Here is an 18,463-nt window from a genome sequence, read left to right as displayed (position 1 = left end):
ATTTATTTAGGGCCCCTTTATAACATGTTACAGGCCCCGCACGAGTTTACTCAGGCACTGTTGTCGAGTTGACGGTGCCTGACTTGGCGCCCAGTAGCCCCCCCCCCTCGCCTCATCCCCCACCCTGTGGGGGGCGAGGCGGGCGAGGGGGTTGAGTGAAACGCTTGTGACCCACCTCTGTGGTGAAAGAGGATCTTTAGCAGCCTCTGGGGGGCGATTGTGTTCCTGTACCAGGGCCAGTGTGCTTATGGACTCGTGCCGATTCGGCAGCCCGAGGTTCTAACGCAGAATCCGGTGAGTCCGCCCCCCCCCCCCCCCCCGTGGAACCGATTGAAGCTCTGTGCAAACAGCAGACAGCCTGAGCGATGGGATTTGACGTGAACCGAGCTGGTCTCTGAGCTGGACTCAGGGTCGCTGCCTTCGGGCGAGTGGGAATTGTGCCCGTTACAAATGAGCATTTTTAAATCCTTTATATTAAGTTCACTTGCTTGCTCGCTTACGGCCGTGCAAATCTTTCGGTCGTTTTTTAACCCACTTCCCGTGATCCAATCGAGCTGACATTTTGCAGACTCGTTGTGCGTGACAATTTATTTTCGTGAAATTTTTTTTCCATAACTTTACACTTTTTAGGATTTTTTTTATATTTAATTACCAATTGTTTAATGGTGGCAGGCAATCATCTGACCCATAGGTGGCAGCCATCTCAAGCCAGAGGACGAGAGGACTCTAGCCGCCACGCATATAAAGGATTTTTAGTGAAAAACTTTGTTTTTACGGGTTAATTTTTTATGACTCGCCTCTATCCACTGCTGGATAAAGTTCACCCGCTGAGCCGCCACCATCTACCGTGATCCCGCGACGCGACCATCCGTGGGGCCCTTGTGCACGCGAGCCGATCATAACAACAGAGACCGGACATCAACTACAGGAGGCTGGATATATAAGAATTTTTGTTTATTCGCTTAAACATAACTTAAAACACTGGGGCCTTTGTATCCAGAGAAGTGATGCGTTCAAACTTTGGCCCCGGGCTTGGTGAAGGGTAGGTATTTGTCCTTTTAAAATATGGAAATACTCGCTCACGTAAATTTGCATAGACCTGTGGATGCACTTCCCGTCGAAGTCACGGAAAAATCCACGGCTGTCAGAAATCAGCTTAAGGCAAACGTGTTAGAAATCTGCGCAAGTGAGGCGGGCTAACGGAGCCCTTGTATGTCATTGCCCAGGGTATGTGAGCTTCGGGTGGTGTCTGTGTGTGTTGTATAGGTGTATCTGCAGGGCAGGTGTCTGTACAGGCAGGTGTTTAAGCGTGTGCTGTGGTGTTCCAAACGAGCGATTTTTGGATTCAAGTTCTGCGCCGTGCGCGGCTCAAGAAGTACATTTGAGGCGTGGCTTCAGATTCGGCCCCCCAAGTTCAGCACCGAATACAGTCGGTTGCCTGACTGCTCGTGCAGCAACGTGCCCAGAAATCTATTCACAGCTTTGGAAGACAAATCCAGATCTGGCTCCGGGCTTTGCTCACGTGGCAAATCCATGTCCGGTCCTTTATACAGCTTCACGTGTGGCTCCAGAGAAATGCTTCAGCAAGGCTCCTAGACCTGGCTCCAGGAACGGTGTCTTGGTTCCGGGTATCTGGCTCCAGGTACGTCCGACAAGCGACCTCAGTCTCTGGGCGCGGAGGAGCAGAGGTCGGTGATGGCGCCAACGGCGATGAGTCTCCGCAGCAGCCGCTGCTCACTGCGGATGCTGTGGGAGCCTGCCTGCTGCTCGCACGGACGAAGACAACGACCCACCCCCATACAGCCACGTCAGACTGGAGGAGCAAGTGCTGTTTGCTATTCGCACCGATGAAGGCCGGCACAGCCCCAGGTGCTAGTGGCCAGGGTCACGCCCCCAGCCACCTTTTTCGCCGTCGTGGCGATGTCTAAACACTGCACCAGGTGCTCATTGGAGGCTGAGTTGACAGGCACGGCTGGGGGTGGGAGGGGTAGTAGTGGTAAGAAGGGATAGGGGGTAGTAGAGGTAGGTTGAGGAGTACTCACTGCCAGCAGGGACACCATGGTAACGTTGCTGTAGTAGTGCACGGGCTGCTGCAGGGCGCTCATGTTGTAGCCGAAGCCGGCGATGGAGACATCGTCGCAGAAGTGCATCGCCAAGCCCAGCGCCATGAGCCCCATGGTCGGGACCTGGCAGTTCTGGCTCGCGGACGCAGAGGAAAGTCGTCGTTGGTGGCGGTGAATGATGAATTAACGGACGGATGAACACACGTGAATTGACCGATAAAGGAAGGCGTGAGCAAAGCAATGGGACAGATGAACACGTGACTCAATGGCCCAACAGATGGACGAACAAGCGAGTTCAGAGACTTCAAACGTGAACCTTTCGAACGGACGGGACGGACGACGAGCATGCACAGTGGCCGCACCTTCACTTGCTTCTTCTTGGCGAACTTGAGGAGGTCGAAGGCCACCGAGCGGATGATGTCCGGCCGCAGGATGCGGATGCGCTTGGGGCTGTAGCTCAGCCGCGTCGCCACCCTCCTCCAGAACACGTGGACGCGCTGCTTCTGCGCGCGACCACGGCGAGCACGGCATCAGCGCGGCCTGTCTCACCGCCGCCACCACGAGGATCCCACATTCGCCGCCCTCCTCCACACGTCCCGAGCGTCCCAACCGTCCGCCCCGATACCCCCCCCCCCCAATGCCACGGCCCCCCTACGCACCTTGTCCCGCGTCCCCGTCCGCAGCCACATGAACCCCGGCCGCCGGCTGTCGTTTGCGGCCACCGCGGCGGAGGAGATGTTCTCGACGTAGCCGAGTTGCCACAGCAGGTAGGGCAGCTCGTTCGAGGCGGCCTCCTCTGCGAAGCCCTCCACCGCGTCGCGCAGCCACAGCAGGTCCTGCACCTTGTAGGGCACGAAGACGGCGAGGGTAGAGCGGGCGTCCTGGCCCCACAGCGCCCGCTCCAGCCCCGAGGACTCCGGGTAGAAGAGACGCAGCGACGTCCTGGAGCCCACGTCCTGCTCGTAGCCGGTCACGGGAGCTTCGTTCATTCTGGGGCGGGGGGGGGCACATGGGGGTGGGAAGTCGCAGCACGATCAAAGCTGCAATAGAAATTAGAGTAATGCGGTTCGTGAATTGAGCGAGGCTGCTCTTGTGACAGCTTGAGGCGTTGGGAGCAAGTTCCAAAGTGGAGCAGCAGTGCGAGGGAAGACGCAGAAAGGTGACCTGCGGTGTGGCGAGTGAGCAAGCGAGCGGGTTGGTGAGCGTGCCATGTTGACGTGCCGTACGGCAGTGGTGGTGGTGGAACGCGAGAGATGAGATGAAACGATCTGTCGCAGTTCTCAAGAAGGGTGGAGGAATCTGCCGAGGTTTGCAGTCGCGACCCGACTGGGCACCCTGGTTAATACTTTGTGCTCCTGCCTACCGAATGATGATGTCATGCTTGTCGATCTCCTTGCCCAGGGAGCTGTTGCTCAGCACGAATCCGTTACCCACAACCACGCATCTCTTGCATGCATGCCTAAACGGACACACGCACACAAAGACAAAGAGCCCCCATATAGCCTTTAACAGACTCGGGGCAAGAGCTGTTGGCGAGCACCTGTGAAGATTGGCACGGCACACCACGGGGTGGCGTGGCCAGGACCGTGCCTGGCCGCATTTGTCTCCCCAGTGCTGACTTTCACGCATCTCACCGGGATACTCATTTTAAGGCTGAGTCGACCCTCGGGGAGGCCCCGGGACCGTTTAGGATAATCGTCACTGGGTGTTGGCCGTAAAGCTAAAATTGAACTCGGGTCGCCGGGTTCGTAGCGCAACGCTTGAACCACCACACGATCGCTCCCCACCGGTTGTGTGTGTTTACACAAACGCATACAAAGACCACATGCAAGGGGGTGGGTGGAAATGCGGTGTCACCTTGATAGTTCCCAGGGCACCGTTGAGTCCGGCACGGCTCTTAACAACGCCTGGTATTGCCTCTCTGCACACGTGGAGGAGGGGAGGGGGGAGAGGGGGATATCGTGGTGGGGGGGGTGGTTGGGTAGATGAAGGCCGTGAAATTAAACACGAACCCGCACTCAAGCCGATCTTGGCCCAACTCGATACGCTGGATCCTCGTAACTCGACACCACGACCCATGTTTGCTTTGGGTATAGAGGCCACCGTGGTATTTGAGGACAACAATTCTGATGAGCTATTCACGAGGACCCGTGTCTAAGAGGGTGGGGGGCCCCTCGCCTAGAAGCGTCCCGACAGTTCAAGTCCCCCGGCGCGCCCCGCGTACGGTGCGGTAAAAAGCGTGGGTTCGTCCTGCCCATTGCCTTGTCCCAAGACGTTACTTGGCTGGCGTGGGAGAAAAGTCGCCACAGGGGCAGAGTGGGGGGGGGCGCACACGACCTGTTCCTTCGGAGAAGTACGGCAGGCGGTCCACGGTGCGCAGGGGCGGCAGCAGCGGGATGATGCCCCAGAGCGTCCGCGCCACGTCGCCCCACGTGACGAAGGGGTTGTGCATCCTCCGCACCGCGCTGCGTGGCGACACACGCGGAGCACCGGCGGACGCTGGGGCGCGGCGTGCTGGCGTGGTGCGGTGTGTCTGGTGTGGGACGGCGTGGTGGCGGTGTGGTGTGTGCTAGTGGACGTGGTGCCGTGTGGTGTGGCGAGCACTCACGAGAATTTATTTTCGTGAAGAACGCTTCGTATGTAGCCGCCTGAGCAGAGCTGGTGACGGCCCAACACCCTGCAGAGACACACAGACACAGCCACTCAGACACAACAACAATCGCCAATCACCACTAAGTGGCAGTGACGTCACCGCGACGCTTGTGCCAGGCTATGTGCACGTTGAGGCCACGTGAAGTGTCGGACGCCCACTGGCAGGTCACGGGGCAGACCCAGGTGCCACGGGTCGACTGACTGAGATGACCGAGATGACTGGCTGATTTACCACCTGTGCCCCCTACTGTGCCAACTTGCTGTGCTTTAGCCACCCGGCGCTCCGCTCGTTGTTGTGAGCGTCGCTCCTCCGCCCTCCGTTGTTGCCCAGTAGTGTCCTTCACGAGCCTCTTTCACTGAGGCCGATATTGACACCGCTGGTACCAGTCATCGGCAAGTCCACTCAGCTCCACATCCCCCTGCACCACATCACTCCATCTCCTCTATAGCCCGTGCCGCGCCCGCCTAGCCCCCCTGATCCGGCCGAACAAAAGCTGTTTAGGCATGCCGTGGCTGGGCATGAGGGCCAGATGACCCAGCCAACGCAGCCTTGCCCGCCGAAGGAGCTCACCGATGGGACCCTGCCCAGATCTTTCAAGGATATGTGAGCTGCTCACACAATCCAGCCTGGTTAAACCCAGGATTGACGGCAGGCAGGACAGTCCAAATGCTTCCAACCGGCGAAGATATTCCACAAGGGGGGTCCACGTTTTGCAAGTACAGAGAAGGTAGGGAATGACAATAGCCGAGAAGATCTGAAGCTTCGTGTGGAGCAACAGATCAGGTAGCTTCCACACAGCGTTACGCAACCTATGAAAAGATAATGCCGCTCGACTGATTCGGAGTGAGACCTCTGCTATCAAACCTGGAGCCAGCCATGAGCACACTGCCCAAGTATGGGAAACTCTCCACTCTCTCCACAACTGCCCTATCACCAATTGGGAGTTGTGGGGGTGGAATGTCCGATGGTACAAAATACCCAGGCAGGTGCTTAGTTTTGGAGGGGCTGATGGTAAGTTCCTACCTCTTAGTGGCAAGCTCCAGGTTCAGCAGCAGCGCCTCCAACTCCTACTCTGAGTAAGCAGCAATTACAAGATCATCGGCATACATAACATGGTTGGGCAATAGGGAGCCATCCCTTGACCGCACCCGGGCATCGATCAGCCTCCCATTGTATCTGTACCAGATGGAAATTCCTCTGGTACAGCTACTGAAGGCTTCATGACCCACGTGGTCGAAATAGATGTAAAATAATGTGCGAGCCAGAGGACATCCCTGTCGCACCCCAAAGTGAACAGGGAATGGCTCCAACTCCTAGCCACGTAGTTTTACCCGGGCCCACTTACCATCATGAAAGTCCTTAATGACCTTGAGCAGCGGGTCAGGGACTCCGAAAGCACGAAGAAAAACCCAGAGCCCAGGCCTACTGATGGTATAATAGGCCTTCACCAGGTCAATAAAGCAGAGATGTAGGTCTTGTTGGAATCCCCTCTGCTGTAGCAGACGGACAGAAAATATGGCATCTGTGCAGAACCGGAGGGGTTACCAGCCCCTCGCACTCATCCAGAGCCCCCATTTGGCCGTTGTGGTGGTTACAAACGCCATGAAGGGAAAGGCCAATCTAACTTGGCCCTCCCCCCATGGCACTGTCCACCACAGCATTGCCGTCCGGCACCACGAGGAGGTAGGGAGTTGTTTTTTCCGGACTCAGACACACACTCAGACAGACACAGCCAATCAGACAGACACGGCCACTCGCACAGATGCACACAGACTCAGACACAGCCACTCAGGAAAACGGATAGAGACAGACGCAGACACAGCTATTCAGACAAACATACAGAGATACTCAGAGACAGACAGAGACAAACTGATACAGACCTCAGACAGACAGTGAAGGAGAAGGGCTCAGGAGAGGGGCTTAGGGAGCTCTCCCCCCTCCCCAACTTGGTCGCTTGGCAGCGGGGGACACGGGGGAGCGCTGTGGTTTGTGCCAGGGATTATAGCCAGGGCTAAGAGTAATGCGAGGTTAGGGCTGTAGTTAGGGCCGGGGATTATAGCCACGGTTAAGAGTTATGTTCCGTTAGGGCTGTGGTTAGTGCCAGGGATTATAGGCAAAGCTAAGGGTAATACTAGGTTAGGGCTGTAGTTAGGGCCAGGGTTAAAGGTAATGCGAAGTTAGGGCTGTGGATAGTGCCAGGGGTTATAGCCATGGAGGATAAGGATAATGTGAGGTTAGGGCCAGGCCTAAGAGTAATGCTAGGTTATGGCTGTGGTTAGTGCCAGGGATTATAGCTATGGTTAAGGGTAATGTTAGGTTAGGGCTGTGGTTAGTGCCAGGGATTATAGGCAGGGCTAAGGGTAATGTCAGGTTAGGGCTGTGGATAGGGTCAGGGATTATAGCCATGGTTAAGGGTAATGTTAGGTTATGCCTGTGGTTAGTGCCAGGGATTATAGCTATGGCTAAGGGTAATGTTAGGTTATGGCTGTGGTTAGTGCCAGGGATTATAGCTATGGCTAAGGGTAATGTTAGGTTATGGCTGTGGATAGGGTCAGGGATTATAGCTATGGCTAAGGGTAATGTTAGGTTATGGCTGTGGATAGGGTCAGGGATTATAGCTATGGTTAAGGGTAATGTGAGGTTAGGGCTATGGATAGGGTCAGGGCAAGTACTAAAGTTACTGACAGAGTCCGGGTTTGTCGAGGGCGGTCGGTGTGCCGAGGCGCTCGCGCGTGACGGGCAAGGCTCTCAGCCGCGCCTGTCGCCTCTAAACCCCCGAGACGACAGCCACGGGGACGGGGCAGTGTGCGGCGCAGGCTGCACGCAGACCGAGCTGGCCTCTGACCCCCAATGACCCCAATGACCCCATGCGGCAGCAGCGGCGATCGCAGCAGCGGCGGCAGTGGCGGTACACGGCAGGGGAACAATGCTGGCACGGTGGGTGACTGTGCAGAGAGAATTTGGTGTCGCCAGTTCGACAGAGACTCTCGCCCCCCCCCGCCCGTCCCCTTATAGAGACTGGGAGGGTCGTGAGTGGTCAAGTACCGGGGAACCCGGAGGGAAACGCGCGCCGACTCACCAGTCGAGTTGCGAGCCATAACCTGCGAACACAAGACACACAAGGGAATTGTGTGAGCGTTGTGTATTTATTTTGTGAAACCGGCGCGGCGCAGGATGTGGGCGCACGGCGGTGTGGTTTAGGTGCTACGCTCGGCCGCCTTTGTCTCCCTCGGTGCTGATGTTCACATGCCGCCACAAGTAGTCATTTAAGGCTAGATCGACCTAGGGGTAGCTCGAGATCGATTCAGGTAATCGTCACCGGTGCTCGTGACCATGAGCGTCAATCGAAACATCGGAACGCCGGGTTCGTAGCGCAGCGCCGCTAAACGCTGCGCCACCACTCCCCAATAAACATGCACTCATGCAGCAACAGCCGTCATTCGTCACTAAGTAGCGGCGACGTCACTTGTGCCAGTCTAGGTGCACTTCGAGGCCACTTGAAGCGTGGAAGGCTGAGATGGCTGGCAGATGCACCACCTGTGCCCCCAAACTGTGCCAAATTGCTACGTTTTATTCTCCCGGCGCTCCGCTCGTTGTTGCGAGCGTCGCTCCTCTGCCCTCCGTTGTCGTTGGAGGGCGACTGCCTCCAATTGACAAGTAGCAGCGTCCTTCACGAGCCTCCTCCATACATTCAAATACAAAGATCCCCCGTATAGCCTGAACAGACTGTTGGGGCAAGTGCTGTTAGCGCGCGCCTATGAAGGCCGGTACGGCACACGAGGGGGTCTTTGTTTGTGGCGATGTTGACACATTGCACCAGGTACTCACTCATGAGGCGTGAGTCGACCTAGGGGAGGCCCAGAACCGGTTCAGATAATCGGAACCGGTTCAGATAATCGTCACCAGTATTGACCGTGAGCGGCGAATCGAACTCGGGTGGCCTTGTTCGAAGTGCAGCGCGCTAACCACTACGCCACCGCTCCACACATTCACGCACACAGACATCCATGCTGGAGCCAGTGCTGGATTAAGCTCATGAGGGGGCTGTAGCACATGTTATAAAGGGACCCTACATTTTTTTAAAAAGACGTAAATATTAAAATACTAATTTTTTACTTGCATCGTAAAGTAATTGTATTTTTTCATTTGCTATACAGCCAAATAATACGACAAATTGCTCACCTTAAACACCCAGTCGTTCATAAAAGTTGAAGGCGGTATAGTACTATAGTAATAGAGCAAATGCAGAATAACTGAACCGGAATTGATAGCTTGTAAGCATTTAGCGCGGGGCGCTTGAAAGTGCAGGACCAGTAGCTACTTTGTAGCTACATGTGTAGTTACTTGTGCAGCTACATGTGTAGCTACATGTGTAGTTACATGTGTAGCTACTTGTGTAGTTACACGTGTAGCTACTTGTGTAGTTACACGTGTAGCTACATGTGTAGCTACTTGCAGCATTCGTGTGACCCGCAGTGTGAGCGTGGTGATCCCCAACTTCCACCACCTATCACGAGTATCACCCACCACTCCACCAACCTTCCCCTAGGGAGGGTGTTGATGGTGGGGGGGGGGGGCTGGTTAGGGGGGGCTGGTTAGGGGGGGGGCTGGTTAGGGGGGGGCTGGTTAGGGGGGGCTGATGGGAGGTGGGGGGGGGGTTCTCCTGCCCTGATGCCCCCCCCCCACCCCCGTACCTGGGAAGTGAATGTTGGCAGCGAGGAGGTAGACGGCGCACAGCGACGCGAGGCACAGCCCCGCGAAGACCGCGCGGTGTAGCCCCCTCCTCATGCCCCCGCCGGGGGCTCTCCGGTGTCCCCCAGGGGTCCCCTGGGGGGGTCCCCGCACGAGGCCGAGGAGCCCGCGGACTCCGGGGAAGACGATGGAGCGGCACAGGGAGCGCCACGGACGGGAACGCCGCACGGCTCCGCGCCTGGACGCGGTGGGGTTGCTGGACATTGTCGGAGCGCGCACGTGGGGCAGTACACGCAGCACACGTGGGCATTACACGCGCGGGCAGCACGCACGGATCGCGTGCAAAGGGAGTGCACGCAGCGTGCACAGCAGACAGGCGAAAGCGGTACGTTTGGGGAAGTACGCACAGTGACAGCAGCACACACACACAGTACCGGCAGCACACACACACACAGTGTCGGCAGCACACACACACAGTGTCGGCAGCACACACACACAGACACACACGGTACCGGCAGCACACAGACACACAGTGTCGGCAGCACACACACACACAGACACACACAGTGTCGGCAGCACACACACACAGTGTCGGTAGCACACACACACAGTACCGGCAGCACACACACACAGTACCGGCAGCACACAGACACAGTGTCGGCAGCACACACACACACAGACACACAGTACCGGCAGCTCACAGACACACACACAGTGACAGCAGCACACACACACAGTGTCGGCAGCACACACACACACAGTGACAGCAGCACACACACAGTACCAGCAGCACACACACACACACAGTACCAGCAGCACACACACACACTACCGGTACACACGCACACGGCGCGCGGACACAACGCTCAATTCGCGCTCACAATACTCACGACACTCACACAGAGCACACACAGAGTACACACAGCACACACACAGAGTACACACAGTACACACAGCACACACACACAGCAGATCGAGAGAGAGAAATCGGTACGAGATTCGACGCGGAGACCGCGGCAAAACTGCGATCCAGGTGAGCGTGACGCAGGTGTGGTGAGGGTGGAGAGGGAGGTGGTGGGGGTGGTGGGAGTGGAGGGGGAGGTGGTGGGGGTGGTGGGAGTGCAGGTGGTGATGGTGGTGGTAGAGGGGGTGGTGGGGGAGGTGGAGGGGGTGGGGGTCGTCGTGAGCGGATGGCGCAACGGTTTCGAACCCGGCGACCCGAGCCCGATTCGCCGCACACGGCCAACACCGGTGACGATTGCCCGAACCGGTCCTGGGCCTCCCCTAGGTCGACCCAGCCTCAAATGAGTGCCTGGGTGCGGTGTGTAAACATCGCCACTGGGGAGACAAAGGCGGCCGGGCGTATAACTGGCCGCGCACCCCCTTGTGTGCCGTGCCGGCCTTCATAAGCGCTCCTCGCTAAACAGCACTTGCCCCAAAAGTCTGTGACAGGCTACACGGGGGATCTTTGTCCTTTGCTAGTGGATTGGACCATGGCCGCCGCTTGCGTGAGACGCGAGAGAAATGAGATGCGGTGGAGCCGGTTAGAGAAGTCCTCTCGTATCGAGGTTCCAATTGCCTGAATCGACCATTCCATCCGTACGGGGGGTCCCTGTCTGGTGCAGTCGAATATGTCATCGGCTGAGGCGGAAGTCCCACAGGAGACGCAACAACACCCCCCCCCTTACCCGCGATAGTGAAGTGGTAGCGTCCGGCACGAGGGACACGTGGACACCTCAACCCGGTGTTGTTTCACCTGTGGGGAGCGGTGGCGCAGTGGTTAGCGCGCCGCGGTGCGAACCAACCCCGGGGCCTGCCGAGTTCGATTCCCGCAACACGGCCAACACGAATATCTGCACCGGTCCTCGGCCACCCCCCCCTAGGTCGACTCAGCCTCGAATTAGGACCCGGCGCGGTTTGCGGTGAAACGACCGCCACTTTGGGGGAGTTTCGTCAATTCGTTTTGCTCGTTGTTTCATGCTGACGCGCCGGGGAGGTCGAATTGAAGCGGCCACGTTTGGATCGCAATCTCAGGAAGCTGCCGATCATCACGACACTTTGATATCGTGTCACATGTATCGTGGTATCGCCATATCGTGGCATCGCCATATCGTGAAAACCCTCGCGAAAAAATTCACAGCGGCCGGTAGGTGGCCACGAGGTGCGTGCGTCACCTAAAGTCCTAAACTAGAACTAAATAAAATATTTAAAAATACTTTAAAAAAAAAACACGCTTTCATGAAATGTACAGTACAGTACTGTCCTAGTTGCCCCTCCTCTTGTCCCCATCGCCCCTCCCCTCCTTCCACATCCCCCGTCCCTGGGCGTGGCTACCCGAGGCGTGCCGTGACATAAGGGACCGCGGTGATTTGCAGGCAACGTGAGTTTAGCGTGGACAATTGGAGCCGTAAAAAAGAATGTTTTTAAAATATTTATTTTTAATTTTCAATGATAGAATATCGTGTTGTCATCAGTATGACATAGCTATACCAAGTTTGCAGTCGATACGATATTGGGAATACGGTTAAAATTGAGTTACAAGATTTGAGGATACAACACAGTAAGTTAAATAAAAGTGTGTAAAATGTTTAAAAATATATATTTTTAAATTTTAATGATATAATATAGTCTTGTCATCAGTATGACATAGCTATACTAAGTTTTCAGTCGATACATTGGGAATACGGTTAAAATATAGTTACAAGATTTGAGGATACAACACAGTAAGTTAAATAAAAGCGTGTAAAATGTTTAAAAATATATATTTTGAAATTGTAATCATAGAATATAGTCTTGTCGTCAGTATGGCATAGCTATACCAAGTTTACAGTCGATATGACATTGGGAATACGGTTAAAATATAGTTACAAGATTTGAGGATACAACACAGTAAGGTAAATAAAAGCGTGTAAAATGTTTAAAAATATATATTTTGAAATTTTAATGATAGAATATCGTGTTGTCATCAGTATGACATACCTATACCAAGTTTGCAGTCGATACGACATTGGGAATACGGTTAAAATTGAGTTACTAGATTTGAGCATACAACAGAGTAAGTTAAATATAAGCGTGTAAAATGTTAAAAAATATGTTTTGAAATTTTAATTTTAGAATATAGTCGTGTCATAAATATGACATAGGTATTCAAGTTTGCAGTCGATAACACATTGGTAAGTGTGTAAAATTGAGTTAGAAGTTTTTTTGATGATACAACAGACGGAGTTAAATAATAATTTTAAAACACCCTCACGATTTGGCTGCGTCGGGTGGTGGCGGGTTTTAACGACACATATATTAACGCGATCTAACCCCCCAAAAAAACACCCTCTCTATTACGTTTCATTCTACTTGTGGAGGGAAAAAAACCGGAGGACCTAGAGAAAAATCTACGTGAACAGACAGAGAGAGAAAAAAAACTCCAAATATTCAGCAGCAGACGTCAGAGTCGGGGTCCCCGAATAATCGAAAATCAAAAATCGCCACGAACTTATTTGTGGCCACTCCATCCCACCGCTCTCGTTCTTCACCAAGCACCCGCCAAAATTGCCGTAGTCATCAACAAAACTGTGAAACTTTAATCAGCGCATCGTGTAGAGCTCGTCGATAGGAACAGATGGCCGTGTCGTTCGCCTTCAACAAACATAAAATTACGTCGCAACGCAGTTGATGCGAGAGCCAGGGAGGGCTTATAGGACCCGGGGGCTTATAGGGCCCCGGGGTGGCTTTTAGGACCTGGGGTGGCTTATAGGGCCCCGGGGTGGCTTATAGGACCCGGGGTGGCTTATAGGACCCGGGGTGGCTTATAGGGCCCCAGGGTCACGCCATAAGGTTCAATTGGTCAAACGTTGCGGTCCCCTACACGGCAGATCGAGATGTTTTTAGCCAATAAATTAGTGGGTTTTTTTGTTGACACTTGGCCATAAACAGCAGCCACCGCAGTTTTCGTGACTGCAAGGATTCATACTCTTTAGTTCTTTCGGTAAAGTCACGTAGGTAAGAAATGAAATTAAAATTAATAAAGCTTGCATCTTGAATCCCTGCCTCACTTGATGCAGCAAATCTGGCTGTGACGGTCCCAACTGATGACGGAGACTTGTGTTGCCTCCGAAACGTCGTGATTTTATTACTTTTATTAATTTTAATTTCATTTTTTACCTACATGGTGACTTTACCGAAAGAACTAAGAATATGAAGCCACCGCAAGTTAAAACCCACGCGCGTGAGGGAAAAACACTCGATCCCAATGTCTTTGCTCTGCCGCCGTCTGTCAGAGCCAGCGTTCCGGCTCCCCTCCTCGATGTTGACATACCCACAAACGCTTACTTGTTTGAGGCTGAGTCGACCTAGGAGGAGGCCCAGGACCGGTTCAAATAATATTCGTCACCGGCCGTGAGCGGGAACCGAACTCGGGCCGCCGGGTTCGGAGCTCAGCGCGCGAATCGTGACGCAGTCGCTGCCCCGCCCCCCCACACACAGACAAAGATCCCCCGTGTAGCCTGTGAGACTGTAGGGGGCAAGTGCTGTTAGCGAGCACCTATGAAGAAGGCACGGCACACGAGGGGGTGGGTGGCCAGCACCACGGCCGGCCGCCTTTGTCTCCCCAGTGGCGATGTCGACCTAGGGGAGGCCCAGGACCGGTTCAGATAATAATCGTCACCGGCCGTGAGCAGGGAATCGAACTCGGGTGGCCGGGTTCGAAGCGCAGTGCGCTAATCGCTGCGCCACCGCTCCACACATTCACGCACACAGACATCCATGCTGGAGCCAGTGCCGGATTAAGCTAATTAGGGGCCTGTAGCACATGTTATAAAGGGACCCTACATTAAAAAAACACAAATATTAAAACACTATTTTTTTACTTGCATCGTAAAGTAATTGTATTTGTTCATTTGCTATACAGCTAGCTAATATGACAAATCGCTAACCTTAAACACCCAGTCGTTCCGATTTAAAGCTTTCGTGACTGCAGGGATTCATCTTCTTGGTTCTTTCAGTAAAGTCACGTAGAAGGGAAATAATAGAATAATAAATAATTCTGTTATTATTTTATATTATTTTATTATTTCCCTTCTACGTGACTTTAATAAAATAATAAACAATAAACAATTTTAATAAAATAATAAAAATTTATTTTATTATGTTTTATTTTTATTATTGTATTATTTCCCTTCTACGTGACTTTACCGAAAGAACCAAGAAGATGAACCCAGTCGTTCATAAAAGTTGAAGGCGGTATAGTACTATAGCAATAGAGCAGAATCACTGAACCGGAATTGAGGGTTCGTAGCGAAGGCGCTACCCCCCCCCCACCCCTTTATTGACGGCCCCAGACCCTCGCTCGCAAGCTGCTGCTGCTGATGACGTGTGTGTACACTGTGTGTATGTGAGTGTACACACACATACACACTGTGTACACTGTGTGTGTGTATGTGTGTGCAGCCCATCGCATAGGATTGCCTAGCGCCGACTGACCGGCTGATAGACTTAGCACGAGCGTTATATTCTGAAAATAGATCTTCGGTTGACGACCGAAAGTCAATATCAGTTTCGGCCGAAACTGAAACCAGACCGAAAATTAAAAATTAACTTTCGGCTGAAACCGAAAGTAAAAAAATGACTTTCGGCCGAAATCGAAAGTAAAAAATTGACTTTCGGCCGAAATCGAAAGTTAAAAATTGACTTTCGGCCGAAATCGAAAGTTAAAAATTAACTTTCGTCCGAAACCGAAAGGAAACCGAAAGTGGCCATTTGCCAACTTTCGGCGCCGAAACCGAATTTCGGTCGGGCCCATAAAGAATGATCCGATAGGAATTCAACATTCAAACTTGATTTGAAGCTATTTAAGGCCTCGACACAGAGGCATTGGGACTCTGTGTCTATTTTGTGTCTGTGTGAGTCTCTGCTTGTGTCTCTGTCTGTGTGTCTATGTTGTGTGTCTGTCTATGTGTGTCTCTGTGTGTGTGTCTCTGTGTTGGCTCTCTCTGCTTGTGTGTCTGTCTGTGTGTCTATGTTGTGTGTCTCTCTCTGTGTGTCTCTGTGTGTGTCTCTCTGTGTTGTCTCTCTCTGCTTGTGTGTCTGTGTGTCTCCGTGTCTGTGTTTTGTCTCTCTCAAATTTAGCAATCTTTGGAAGAACGTAATCAACCAGGTAGGGTGTTGATTGTTGTGTTAGCCGACTCTCTGTGTTGTATTGCATTCTATTTCTCAGTTTACTATGTTTGTTTTCTCATTCATTCTTTGCTGGTGACGGTTGCTTGTGTTGGAATCGAGACGTCGTATTCTATTTTTATTTAATTTATTTTCTTTATACTTGACTTTACCGAAAGAACCGAATAGTAATTCCTGCGGTCACGAAAGCTTAGAATCGAGATAGAACAATTGTTAAGTTAAATAAATAAAGTTATAACAATACAAAATAAAACAATTCCAATAAGAAAGCAATAGGACTTTTCAAATCGCAAAAAATCGCAGCCTTTGCGATATGCTAATCGCATTGTTTCAAATTGCGAGTTCGATTTGAAATCGATTAATCGTTCAGCCCTAGCGGCCACCCACCTGTGCCTCTTGTGTCGTGCCGAAATTCAGAGGCGCTAACAGAACATCTCCCCAGAGTTTGTTTATTCTATGGGGGGGGGGGGCGATTATTCATATTGTTGGACATTTGACGTCTACAGGTAGTCCCCGAGTTACGATGCTCCGACTTACGATATTTCGATCTTACGATGGCGATACGACAAAATTGCCATCAAGAACCTTAACATCGTTCAAGTGTGCAGACGACGGACAGAATCTTGGTGGGTACAGTACAATATGATACGTTACGATACGTGCAATGCATGTATACACTACACTATACACTACACTATACACTTCGCTATACACTACATTATTACACTACATTATTACACTTCACTATACACTACACTATACACTACACTACACACTACATGATTACTATACACTACACTATACATTACACTATACACTACATTATTACACTAAATTATTACACTACACTATACACTACATTATTACACTACACTATACATATACACTACATTATTACACTACACTATACATTACATTATTACACTACACTATACACTTCACTACACTATACACTACACTATACATTACACTATACACTACGCTATGATACGTAGCTTTAGCGATTTCATTTTAAGGTTACCACGATACGATACGTTCACTGCATGTTAAACTTTTTTTTTTATAGCAGATAGGATTGTTTCCTGAAAAAACTTTCACTTAAATTGCAGTTCATACAGGTAGGCTAAGAATTGACCTTGTTTTTTTTACTTTACATGTTACTGTGCAATACAGTATTGTAATTAATAAATACATACAGTATATAGTGTATACAGTACGGTACTGTAAATTGCTCTGTTTTGCTAAATTATCACCATTCTTTAACCACTCCTGGGTAGGCTATAGGCCATCTTCGACTTACGATATTTTCGACTTACGATGGGGTCGTCGTAACGCATCTCCATCGTAAGTATTTACAAATTACTACTTACAGTCAACCTCTGGCTGGTTAATGCTTAACGCTGCTGATCCGTCTCTAAATAATAATTCATAATACATGATCCGTCTCTAAATAATAATTCATAATACATGATCCGTCTCTAAATAATAATACATGATACGATCTGTCTGAAAGACCTCCTCGAGGTGACGAGCACTGCACGCGGTTTAATACGTAACTTTGATGCAACATTTGACTTTAAATATTTGTACCACGTCGCGCAGTTTATTTATTTAACGCATACCTTTTTCCTCTACACTTTCATCACCGCCTCTGCTTGTTGATTTAGATTTTTGTGTTTTTCGGCAGGCGAGACCAGGTGAGTGAGCGCATAGACGATACCAGGTGAGTGAGCACACAGACGAGACCAGGTGAGTGAGCGCACAGACGAAACCAGGTGAGTCAGTGCACAGACGAGACCAGATGAGTGAGCGCACAGAGGAGACCAGGTGAGTGAGCTCACAGACGAGACCAGGTGAGTGAGCGCACAGAGGAGACCAGGTGAGTGAGCGCACAGACGAGACCAGGTGAGTGAGCACACAAACGAGACCAGGTGAGTGAGCGCACAGACGAGACCAGGTGAGTGAGCGCACAGACGACACCAGGTGAGTGAGCGCACAGGTGAGACCAGGTGAGTGAGCGCACAGACGAGACCAGGTGAGTGAGCGCACAGAGGAGACCAGGTGAGTGAGCGCACAGACGAGACCAGGTGAGTGAGCACACAGACGAGACCAGGTGAGTGAGCGCACAGACGAGACCAGGTGAGTGAGCGCACAGACGAGACCAGGTGAGTGAGCACACAGACGAGACCAGGTGAGTGAGCGCACAGACGAGACCAGGTGAGTGAGCGCACAGGTGAGACCAGGTGAGTGAGCGCACAGAGGAGACCAGGTGAGTGAGCACACAGACGAGACCAGGTGAGTGAGCGCACAGACGAGACCAGGTGAGTGAGCGTACAAAGGAGACCAGGTGAGTGAGCGCACAGAGGAGACCAGGTGAGTGAGCACACAGACGAGACCAGGTGAGTGAGCGCACAGACGAGACCAGGTGAGTGAGCGCACAGAGGAGACCAGGTGAGTGAGCGCACAGAGGAGACCAGGTGAGTGAGCGCACAGAGGAGACCAGGTGAGTGAGCGCACAGAGGAGACCAGGTGAGTGAGCGCACAGAGGAGACCAGGTGAGTGAGCGCACAGACGAGACCAGGTGAGTGAGCGCACAGAGGAGACCAGGTGAGTGAGCGCACAGACGAGACCAGGTGAGTGAGCGCACAGAGGAGACCAGGTGAGTGAGCGCACAGAGGAGACCAGGTGAGTGAGCGCACAGCGAGTGGGCAGGGCGAACGAAACCGCGGGCTGGGTGATTGGGCAATCAGCATGAATGTGGCCACGGGGCGGACATACTGTTGGGGCAAGTGCTGTCCGTAGCGAGTCAGCGGCACCTGTGAAGGCAGACACGACACACGAGAGGGAGGGTGGGTGGGTGGCCGCCAGCGTCACGCCCGAACGATAG

General features: G+C 52.3%; 1 protein-coding gene across 2 annotated transcripts; it reads right to left on the bottom strand.

The window, feature by feature from the left end:
* Window positions 1-939: 939 nt before the first annotated feature.
* Window positions 940-17,887, bottom strand: LOC144734276 (CMP-N-acetylneuraminate-beta-galactosamide-alpha-2,3-sialyltransferase 4-like). Of its 2 annotated transcripts, XM_078616413.1 has the most exons (12): window positions 17,199-17,887; window positions 11,097-11,164; window positions 9,411-9,664; window positions 7,796-7,817; window positions 4,672-4,740; window positions 4,401-4,528; window positions 3,921-3,984; window positions 3,427-3,522; window positions 2,723-3,053; window positions 2,426-2,566; window positions 2,043-2,195; window positions 940-1,763 (listed from the first exon to the last, which is right to left on the bottom strand). In XM_078616413.1, the coding sequence occupies exons 3-12, from the start codon at window positions 9,502-9,504 to the stop codon at window positions 1,662-1,664; spliced, it is 1,200 nt and encodes a 399-aa protein (XP_078472539.1). In that variant the 5' UTR covers window positions 9,505-9,664; window positions 11,097-11,164; window positions 17,199-17,887; the 3' UTR covers window positions 940-1,661. The 2 variants fall into 2 exon arrangements, with proteins under 2 accessions (XP_078472539.1, XP_078472538.1); XM_078616412.1 differs by lacking the exons at window positions 11,097-11,164; window positions 17,199-17,887 and having other exon boundaries at window positions 9,411-10,494.
* Window positions 17,888-18,463: the final 576 nt, after the last annotated feature.

This window comes from Lampetra planeri, chromosome 50, assembly GCF_965212315.1.
Source record: "Lampetra planeri chromosome 50, kcLamPlan1.2.h2, whole genome shotgun sequence".
Lineage (NCBI taxonomy): Eukaryota > Metazoa > Chordata > Hyperoartia > Petromyzontiformes > Petromyzontidae > Lampetra > Lampetra planeri.
Note: the sequence above shows the minus strand (reverse complement) of the source record. Positions and strands in the feature narration are given on the sequence as shown.